Genomic DNA, 11,294 nt, shown 5'->3' with positions numbered 1-11,294 from the left:
CGAAAAGCCTATCATCTGGTGGGCGTTACGACTTTGCTCGATGAACGTGACGAGAGGATATAATAATTTATACGTATAACGATTATTTTTTAGAAATGATAGCTTCTTTAACTCCCGAGATTAATCTTTTGAATGATTCGAGTAAATCGTCCGCTAAAAGATAACAATTGAAAGAATTCAATGCTAAGTTAGATGTCAAAGATATTTATGTGTTTTTTATATTCATATATTTATATATGTATTTATAGTTGCAGAAGAATATGACGAAACAATATCATCCCTTTCTTTTGAAGAATTTTGCTAGAGAAGAATTTTCTATTCTTCAATAGATCCCGATATAGGTATCCACTTTTCATCTCTTTCTCTTTCTTTATTTTTCCTTTCTTTCTATTTTTTCGAAAATTTAAAGCTTTTCTTTTGGAACGAGGTCGAGGCATTATCATCGCTACGGGCTGATATCCGATTTCTTTTAAGCCAATTCGTGCTTCGTATTACACACGTCGATATATCGGTACCACCGCTTTTCTACGACGGTACTTTTTTTTCTATGAACTGCAGATGATTTATGAAAGCCGGCTATGCTACGCAGAAAGCGAATTACTATCGCGGTTATTCGAACGGTTAGTTTCGGTTAGTTAGAAATTTACGATAGAAAATTAATCCGTTTCTAAATCGAATTTAAAGCGGAGAATCGATCGACGATCTACGATCGACCGATCGATGTTCTCGATTCGATAGGTTTGAAATTTTTTTGTTTATCATGAAAATAGTTAGCTTGTTCGACGATCGTTATGGTAGGGAAGGGTTAAATATCGAAAGTTCATTCGTAGAGAGGAAAATTCAAAAAGCTTCGTCGTTCTTACAATAAAATTACGTAAGGCTCGTCTTTTTATCGTACCGATAAATCCGATAAACCTGTCAGCTGCCTTTGGAAGAATGTTCCCTTGGAAAGAAATAAGTCGAAGAAAATTCGACGATTGGTTACCTTTATTGCTATTTCGATGTCGCTCTTCCCTCCCGTCGGAGATTTCACAGTTCGAAGGTCCAGCTTTTATTTGTAATCTACTCTCTTTTTCTTTTCTTTCATTTTTTTTTATTCAAATCTCTTTCTCTTTCTCTCTTTCTTCTCGACCTTCCAAGTTCAATATTAAAGAGAACGATATTACATTGAGTATAATAAAAGTAAGATTTATTTGAGATTATGCCGCTTAACTCATTTAAATTGGATTACCGGATTGTTTATTTAAATTATTACCATTTAATTGTAAAAATAATTTATTTATCACGATATTTAGGAAGAGAAAAGATTTAAATATTTGCCTGGTGTTTTGTATTATTTATATAAGTTAATTGCATCCGATACTTCCAGGAATGTTCAGCATTCCAACATAAGTCGAGTTCAAGAGTTAGTTGAAAGTACAACTTGAGGAATTTCATTTAATCTTGTGTGACAAGGACGATTAACAGCGAGTTTTAATGAGACAAGATAGTAAGCAACCACGACACTTATCGACGTCTCTCTTTCTCTCTCTCTCTCTCTCTCTGTCTCTGTCTCTCTCTCTCTGTGTGTGTGTGTGTGTGTGTGTGTGTGTGTATAGGTGAATATAAATGATATATAACATGACTTCATTAAATTGAGATTATCTCTAGGATTATTATAATATTGAGTTGGAATAATAATATCGGAATTTTTAATAGTTTATATTTAAATAACACTAATATTTTTTATAGAGAATGTTTAATATTTTTTATATAAATAAATAACAGTCATTATTGTAATTTCTATTGAAAAAATGTTCGGTATCTTATATTTAAATAAATAATTATTAATATATAATTATTAATATTTTTAATAGAAAATAAATAACACTGTAGCATTTTTTTTTCTTGATAACTTGTAATATTTTATATTGATATAAATAAGACACTGCAGGTATTTTTTTTATTTTCGTATTTTATATCTAAACAAACAGCACTTTTCTTCTTTTAATATTGAAAATGCCGATAATAATTTCATCATCATATATATGTGAACGTATTGTGTTTTCAATTGAAATTAATCATTGAAAGTAATTAATTTATACAGAATCGAAAAGGTGCAGTTTAGCATTTTAAGAGATATCAATAGAAGGAGAATCAATTTTATTAACTAATCCGATTGATTGACGATAATGAACGGAAAGAGATTTGGGAATAGAAGTCTTTTGCAAAGAGAAACTTTAGAAGATAGAAACGTATGGTCGATATCGAAATCATGTTTACGATTTAGAGATTACATTAATATGTATGACCAATGCGAAACGTTGAAACGATGAAATTTATGTCTGACACTGTGACGGTCATTTAATAACGTTGCAGCTGTCGGCCGATCCTTTTGGCGAATAGAGATACATATGAATTAATTACTGCATAATATTTTGAGGAACGTCGTGAAATATCAGGATATAAATATTAAAATCTTTCGTTACTTTTTTTCCTTTAATATAACAGAAATCAAATTCCATTTAAACTTTTTAGAAATTTCTTTCACGTATTTATTTAAAGTTCACAGGTGAGACTTCAAGGTTCATGTATGAAATTGGGGATGTATTTTGTTTCTTTCTTTCCAATTTGCGATCGATGCATATATATATGAAGACTAGTGTAATATGAAGTTTGACAGGATCAATATCTTGTATTGTGTGATTGGTATGAAAGGAGTACTGTAGTGTCTTCGCTCTTCCAATATACGTGATTCCGCTTATATGAGAGGGCTTGGTATGAAAGAGAAATATATGTACACATTTCAACGAATAAAATCTTCCGTTGAACGATGAGAGATTTTAAAATTGATTTTATCAGTTAATAACACGACGTTTGATAATACAGATAATCAAATCTCGTTAGTGATCCTATTTTTAAATCTAGAATAAAGCGCTATATCTACATACTTTTTTTATTATTTTCTTATATAATGACTTCCTATTAAAAATAAACAGATAGATAGTTTCTTTGTCGAAGCATCACTTGAGTATATAAAGTGATTTACTGTTACAGATTGTATGTCAAGAGGAAGAGATCAACAATCAATGCATACCGAAAAAGGACTTCATCGCACTTCTGCGTCTTCCGGAAGCAAGTTCAAATTTAGCAGCTTATTCGCGAACGGCTCGGATCATTCAAGATGCAAAGAATCGTAACGACATGGCTCATTTGAAAGCACTCAGTATTGAGGAAAACGACGACGCAGAGATTTGTATACCGGTTAGCCTCTACTTGGAACTCTTTAGGGATCCAGCGATGCGAGCTCATTTGACGTCGATTGGTAAATCGTCCAAATTACCGGAATATCCGTTTGGTCGTTCGTTCGAGGACGTCGAGGAAGACGAACGATTAACCGAAACGGGAAAACGAAGTCTCGCGACTTTGGCCAAGAACGGCGATCTACCAGCTTCTATTCAGGAACGTGATAGGTGAAAGATCTCTTTTTTTTCTCGTTCTATTTAAACATACGTACTTACGTAAAATGAATTCGAGGAATTTATTTCATTTATTAATTTAACAGGTACAGCTCTTGGACCGACGAGAGGTTGGAAGCGTTATTGAAAGGTTTAATAAATGAAAACTCTGCACGAAATATCCCAGAGATTCTCCGCCAGTATACACTTAGCAATGGAGAATTGGATATAGAATCTTTGATACGTGATTATCCTCATGGAAAAAGAAATGTTGGCTCATTGGCTCGAGACTTTGCTTTACCACCAACAGCTGGTAGAAGAAACATTGCTTCTTTGGCACGCGATCATACATTACCAAGTGGAAAGAGGAATATCGGTTCTCTCGCAAGAGATCGAGCTTTGCCTTTGGCAGGGAAAAGGAATATTGCTGCCTTAGCTAGGACATACATGCTACCACAGTCAGGTAAAAAGGAATACTTGCCTGAGGAAATGTCACCGATCGAGAGAAGATTCCTGGATTCTGTGGTTCGATCATCCGAATTTCCTCTTCGTTCTTTGTACAATGAAGATAAGAGAAGCGTAGCCTCCTTGGCTAGAAATTCAGCCTGGCCCGATTCCATGAAACGAGCTTATGCTATTCCACCCTACGGTATGATCCTTCGTACTATGAACCGTCAAGGACGATCCTTGAAGGACAAGCCCTTCGAACTTTACCAGCTGGCCCGCGAGAGACACGACGATGGAACCTCTAGCTCGTTCGGTGATGATCGATTGGACTATCTGATGCGAGATTCGGACGATAGGAGGACGAAGAGGCAGATAGATTTCTCGAACGAGTATCCTTTGCCCGTCATGCAGAATTCGAATGTTCTTGATTACGAGGAAATGATCGAGGCTCTTACTGGACAGTATCCAAACACAGAGAAGAGATTCATGGGTAAGGACGATTTTAGAAATTTCTCTATAATTTTAATAATCTTTGTCATTTCTTACATTGTAATTGTAATATCAATGATTCTTTCAGGTACATATTTTAATATAGATTAATTTAATGTATAGACAGATAGATCGTCTCTATATCATCGTTTTAAGTTTTTGAGTGATCCAACGTGTCCCATTGTCGATAACCAATTAAAACGATTGAAGGCTCGGCTATTTTTGAAAAATAAAAAATCAAATCGACTATTCCGACACATTGGATCTTCAAATTATCGTATCTACAGTTCCTTTCGCTTCCTTGTTGGAAGCAAAATTTTAAGAAAAAAAGAAACAAGATTCTGACTCTCAGGAACGGAGTCGGCTGCGTTGGAGTTACCGGTGGACACCTCGTTTCCCGTGGGATATGTCGAGACGTTTCAACCAAGTAAGAGACATATCGGGTCTCTGGCGCGGCAAGGTTTGCTACCATCGCTCAGGGCGGCACGATTCTCGCGATCACCCCGGTATCTGGTCGACAGGTCAGACCATTAGGCTCTCGCCCGTGCACCTCATTTTCTTCGTGTTCTCTGCAAAATCTTCTCCTACTTCGATGTGATGTCGTCACGTTGTCCGTACCTGCAATCAGTAGATCATTGTTGCAATGATATCAAATAATTGTTTAAACAATATCTCGTTCTCGTTAGAAACAGAAATTGACAATAAGAACAACAGTAACAACATCAATATTATTTCTAATCTCACGAGTATCGTTTACGAAAATTCACCGCCTAGAAATTGTCTATCTCTTTTTCTCTCTCTCTCTCTTTCTCTCTCTCTTTCTTTCTTTCTTTCTTTCTTTCTTTCTTTCTCTTCTTCTTATCTTTTCATAATCTTTCAATCGTCTTTACTCTCTTCAATTGTGTCATCTTCTCAGATTCGTCGTGGTATATAGGTGTTAACATTTACATGTATATCATTCGGTGTCGTTTCTCGATGTTAGATTGACTAGAATCTAGTCACTAGATCGTAGCTCTATGTTAGAAGGCTACTTTATTTTTTTTTTATAGAGGATCAATGTCTGTATTTACTTATTTAGTACATTTTTTCCCTTCTTTTTTATACGTATACCATCCTCAATGTTTTTATAATTACACTTATTACTAAATATTTGACGTGTATTTTTTTGTTTTGTTTTTATTTTTTATGGATAAGTGTCGCGATTGTTTTGAATGGCTATCCAGAGAAAGAAGTATCTTGGTACTTTGTTATGGGATTAATTGGAAGGTATGAATAGTGAAGAATTATTTTGCATTGTTTCACAAGGGTTTTCTTGGATACCAGTGATGTAATTGATGTTGAATGTTGAAGGCAGCTAAAAGCTGAAGTGTTCGCAGAGTCTAAATGTGAGGCGAAAATAATTATCTCTATTATCGAAAGGTATTCATTCGATCCAGGCTTCTCGATAAAATGTCTCGAACAGAACCAACAAGATGCTACGGTCTTTTGTTCTATTCTTGTGAAAAGCTCTCACTAAGTGCTTATGTTTTTTTTTCTTTTCATTGTATTAACCCTATTCCTATATTTCTTTTGTTAGAAGAAAAAAGCTGTCACGATCGAGTCACCATAGTTCTTGGCTAAAAATCTATATATATATATATAGATTTTTATTAATAAAAAAAAAATATATATATATAAATATATAGATTTTTATTAATAAAAATATATATATATATAAATATATAAATTTTTATTAATAAAAAAAAAAATATATATATATAGATTTTTATTAATAAAAATATATATATAAATATATATATATACTTATTTAGACTCTGATTGCACGAGCATTAATTTAATTAGTAACCCAATAGTATAGATTAATAATTATAGTTTATATGTTGCTATAAATCAAAACGATGATTGGTAATAATTAATTGATTATCTCCTTTAAACGTACATCATCTTTTTTATTCTAAATCTTTATTATATTATATAAGAAAAAAATGTTACGAATCATCGTTGGATTTTATACTATCTGATAGGTGTTTAGTATTGATTATTTCAAAAAATAGAAGCTGTGTTAAATCATAAAAATTATGACTGATTAGATATAAGATATATGTGTGATGTGTGAGTATCGATAAAGTAGGAATCGTTTCTGGTGTAACAACACGTCGATCAATTTCAGGGAGAATTCCGCAGATGGGCCCACGTCCAACTACTCCTCCTACTCGACGACTTGGTCGTTAAGGCCCATCCTTAGTTCTGGCTCTCCCAGAATACGCTTTCTCCAGTCTTTATGTGGAAATTGTCACCATGGCTTTCGAAGATACCGTTCTATTTCCCACAGACGATAATTCTCTTCATTACCGATTGTTTAAATAGTTTGAATTGTGCAAGTAGCGATGGGTATAAACAATGATTCCTAACGTTGCACTTGTAAAATACTGATACTTTGAAGATATTTAGCTTTGAAAAACTGCTTTCTATTTTGATCTTTAAATTATTACAAAAGAAAATAATATAATGTAGAACGATTATTTTAAATAACAGCGATATAGATGAAATTGAAAGCTTGTAAAGAACTGAATCGACAGACCCATCGTTAAATGCAAGATTTATAATTACTGGCTCATTATCATCTATGATTAAATTATCGTCGTATAAACATCATGACGGGATCATACGCAATGTACGAAGTATCGAAATAACGACAAGGAAAATGGAAGAATACCCTCCGTCGATGTAAATATTTTGTAAACCTAAGATTTCGTGCTTCTTTATCTATGTACGGTATCCGTTCATTGAAATTATGAAAGCTTCGAAATTCCACTTCTGCAATTACGATTCTACAGTAGACGATTTATTTTTTCTAAAACGAATTAGATTAGAGGAACAAACTATCAGTCGTTTTTGTTATATCATCTCATTAATTATGAAAGAAATGTAACCTTCGTCGTGAGAAATATGCGTTCACTGACAATAAATAATGACAATAATTTTCTTTTCGATACTTAAGAATACTATAAGCTAAAATTGTTCAAATGATTAGAACCGTTCGTCGTTCATAAGACAATAAGTGTATCGCTCGATGATTATAACTGCCCGTGCTTTTAGTCTCCTATTTTATTAAGATTATTCTGCGTAAAAGAAAATTTCCAAGCGTTCATTTTGTTCTTAAGAAAAACTATCTTTTTAAATTTCTGTACTCTAAACCTATACTCCTTTCTCGAATCGATCATCGTCTTGCTACGATAGAACGGCTTACGAAGTCTGGATATAATTTCCTTGCACATAGAATAAACTTTCACAATATAAAACCCAAATTAGTGATTACGATATGCACTGATAACGCGAATTCGGTTCTTCCTTCGTATATATTATGCATAATTCGACTATTATTAATGAGATCATAGTGTATAAATGTATGTGATGTTGTACGTAATAAATATCAAAAGAGAAGGTTAGATTTTCGAACATGAATAGTTTACCCGTTGAGAAAATTTCGAGCGAGACTTTTCACTCGGGAGCTTTTTCATCTTATTGCTGTGGATGACATATAAACGAATTTACGATCTTTTGTCATTAAAATAATGTATTATGTGTTTAATTATACTGTAATGGATAAATAATGTGACAATAAAGCGATAATAGTATTGAAATAATCATCAAATTATTAAATTGATAACATTATTTTATTTTTATTTTTAGCTTACAAAGGAAATTATTAAATCATTTTTTAAATTCTAATATATATATAATATTTATTGTATATATATATATATATACATATATATATATATATTATTTAAAATATATACATGCAGATATTACAGTCTATCATTTTCCTACATTATCAAAATATCAATTTCAATTACGATTACTTATGTTACCTTCATTCGTGTTATTAGCATTTCCATTGCCATTAATTATATTACCATTCTCACTGTCGCTGCCGTTAGAAATATCATTATTACTATGACTATTTTCTGAATTATTAATAATTAAAGGGCGTAGACCAGGTCTGTTCACTTTTACGTTACCTATGTCACCTTCGTTCTTATTATTATCATTGCTATTGCCATTGACTATATTACCATTATCACTATCGTTGCCGTTAGAGACATCATTATCACTGTGACTATTTCTTGAATTATTAATAATTAAAGGGCGTAGACCAGGTCTGTTCACGTTTACGTTACCTACGTCACCTTCGTTCTTATTATTACTATTGCCATTACCATTAACTATATTACCATTATCACTATCGTTGCCGTTAGAGACATCATTATCACTGTGACTATTTTCTGAATTATTAATAATTAAAGGGCGTAGACCAGGTCTGTTCGCTTTTACGTTACCTACGTCACCTTCGTTCTTATTATTACTATTGCCGTTGCCATTGATTATATTACCATTATCACTATCGTTGCCGTTAGAGACATCATTATCACTGTGACTATTTCCTGAATTATTAATAATTAAAGGGCGTAGACCAGGTCTGTTCACGTTTACGTTACCTACGTCACCTTCGTTTTTATTATTACTATTGCCATTACCATTAATTATATTACCATTATCACTATCGTTGCCGTTAGAGACATCATTATTACTGTGACTATTTCCTGAATTATTAATAATTAAAGGGCGTAGACCAGGTCTGTTCACTTTTACGTTACCTACGTCACCTTCATTCTTATTATTACTATTGCCATTACCATTAACTATATTACCATTATCACTATCGTTGCCATTAGAAACATCATTATCACTGTGAGTATTTTCTGAATTATTAATAATTAAAGGGCGTAGACCAGGTCTGTTCACTTTTACGTTACCTACGTCACCTTCATTCTTATTATTACTATTACCATTACCATTAACTATATTACCATTATCACTATCGTTGCCATTAGAAACATCATTATCACTGTGAGTATTTTCTGAATTATTAATAATTAAAGAACGTAGACCAGGTCTGTTCGCTTTTACGTTACCTATGTCACCTTCGTTCTTATTATTACTATTGCCATTACCATTAACTATATTACCATTTTCCTCATCGTTTCCGTTAGACACCTTATTCGAACCATGACTATTTCCTGAATTATTGATAATGAATTGACGTAATGCTGGTCTCTTTATGTTATTTACGTCTCCAGAGTTCGAATTATTTTGGTTACTATTGCCATTCACAATATTACCGTTTGCATTATCATCACCATTAGATATATTGTTGTTACTGTTTTTATTATCCGAATTATTGATGATCAAATCAGACACCTGTGGATCCTGCTCGTTTTCTTCTTCTTCTTCTACGGAATCATTATCTTCATCGTAGTCATCAGGAAGACCCAATAGATCGCTAAGTAGTGCTGTCGTTTTGCAGGTATTATTCCCTTTCAAACACTCTGCTGTTGTTGTGCAGATACCTTTAATCTTATCAAAACCTTGATCGCAGGCACAGTATTGCAAAACTGGTTGATATTGTCCTCTCCTAACTTCGGCACAGCGTATATATTTTTGACAATCATTGGTATATTGATTTTCAAGTTTTCTACAAACTCTGACACATCTATTCAAATTAACATCAAATTTTTCGTAATCCTCACATCGTCCAATAAGGTATGGTCGTTCTTCCACACAACTTCCATATATTCGGTCGTCCGTTGGATAAGCGAAAAACTGACCTTCCTTACCTCTGCAATTAACAGTAGTGCAGTCATAGTAATAATAAGATAGCTTGCAATTTTGCAAACGTGTGTCGTAAACGTTGTTAGGTGGACAAATATTCGTTGTTCTATAACCTTTTGCACAAAGGTGATATCTCCTACAATTGTTAGGATCTGGATATATTCCGTCGACGAAAGGACAGATGAATTCATTCGAAAGGCATTGGTTTGAAGCTACGCTACTGCACAAACCAGTGTCCTTATCGCAATATGGTGTTGCAGAATTAGAATTAGAAGTACAATTTATAATGGCGACCTGTTCCAGTATCCCATTATTGTTTAACATACATAGTCTGGATTGTTTGCAATTTAAACACTCTCTCGTTGCTTTGCAAGGAGTCGTTGTATCTCTCTGGTTAATAACATCGAAAATACTCGAAACCGAACATTTCACGCTTCCGAGGACAACGAGTATCTGAAACCATTATTAGAAAGTTCTTATTCAAGCCTATCGTGTTCGATAAATTCGTTCGAAATGTCCGAATGAAAGTACTTAAAAGTTAACAATCACGATGCAATTTTTCACGTAGGTACTATATCTACTTACCCCCACAACCGACAATTGAAGCGCGTACATTTTCTAGCTTGTAAAATAGCAGTGCTCGCATTCGTTAGTCCTCTTATATGAATCTTAATTTTTTCTTTACCGATATGTTAATTAAACAAATGACGTAGTACGTTTGAAGAAGATCGTTCTTGCAAACGTGTCTGAAAATGAGTATGCAATAAATTTATTGCCTTGATATACGTTTTCCAAGAATTCTCGTCTTATCTCTAATTCCTATATAAATAGATATTTACACAGTGAACTATTTCGAATTGAAAGATTACACGTCGATTATGAAATCGAAAGATGAATTGATAATCGAGAGGTCAGGAAAACAATTTTTCATATTCTTTTAAACTGTTTTAATATGTAAGGCACTTAAATCGGTCGGAAAAATAGATTATATGTATACGCGGAACATCATAACTTTTCTTGACAATGTTAATGATCGTTTGAATCCATATGCAAATGACAATAGTAGAGATCGGGTAACTATTAGAAAACAACGTTGACATAATCAGAAAAGAACATAAGAAAAGCGAATTTCTATTATTGTTACGGTCTCGTCATATAACTTTGGTTTCCTAGATAAGATTTAATAAGGTAGAAGGAGATCAAATTATCAGTTAGGTTTGATCATAAAGCGTAAATGTATTATGT

General features: G+C 33.1%; 2 protein-coding genes across 3 annotated transcripts in view; one reads left to right on the top strand and one right to left on the bottom strand.

The window, feature by feature from the left end:
- Nplp1 (Neuropeptide-like precursor 1) overlaps positions 1 to 7,983 on the top strand; it is a 12,315-nt gene extending 4,332 nt beyond the window's left edge. Inside the window, exons 2-5 of one of the 2 annotated variants that reach the window (XM_035884400.2) lie at positions 3,037 to 3,452; positions 3,545 to 4,374; positions 4,726 to 4,894; positions 6,544 to 7,983. In XM_035884400.2, the coding sequence (XP_035740293.2) occupies positions 3,037 to 3,452; positions 3,545 to 4,374; positions 4,726 to 4,894; positions 6,544 to 6,712 (1,584 nt within the window). In that variant the 3' untranslated portion in view covers positions 6,713 to 7,983. The remainder of the gene's footprint in view (positions 1 to 3,036; positions 3,453 to 3,544; positions 4,375 to 4,725; positions 4,895 to 6,543) is intronic. The other variant, XM_085658529.1, reaches the window with a different exon arrangement.
- Positions 7,984 to 8,164: 181 nt separating this feature from the next.
- On the bottom strand, positions 8,165 to 10,791 carry LOC118449578 (uncharacterized). The gene is made up of 2 exons (XM_035884350.2): positions 10,635 to 10,791; positions 8,165 to 10,502 (listed from the first exon to the last, which is right to left on the bottom strand). The coding sequence occupies exons 1-2, from the start codon at positions 10,662 to 10,664 to the stop codon at positions 8,226 to 8,228; spliced, it is 2,307 nt and encodes a 768-aa protein (XP_035740243.2). The 5' UTR covers positions 10,665 to 10,791; the 3' UTR covers positions 8,165 to 8,225.
- Positions 10,792 to 11,294: the final 503 nt, after the last annotated feature.

Source organism: Vespa mandarinia, chromosome 8, assembly GCF_050613455.1.
Source record: "Vespa mandarinia isolate Hongniang chromosome 8, ASM5061345v1, whole genome shotgun sequence".
NCBI classification, from domain to species: Eukaryota; Metazoa; Arthropoda; class Insecta; order Hymenoptera; family Vespidae; genus Vespa; species Vespa mandarinia.
This window is presented reverse-complemented; position numbering and strand designations above follow the sequence as displayed.

What these genes read in the sequence shown, in the direction of transcription:
- LOC118449578 (XM_035884350.2), bottom strand. Translation starts at nt 10,664, where the DNA reads ATGTACGCGCTTCAATTGTCGGTTGTGGGG. An exon ending in TTCAATTGTCGGTTGTGGGG is followed by an intron (nt 10,503 to 10,634) that starts GTAAGTAGATAT and finishes TAATGGTTTCAG; the next exon opens with ATACTCGTTGTCCTCGGAAG.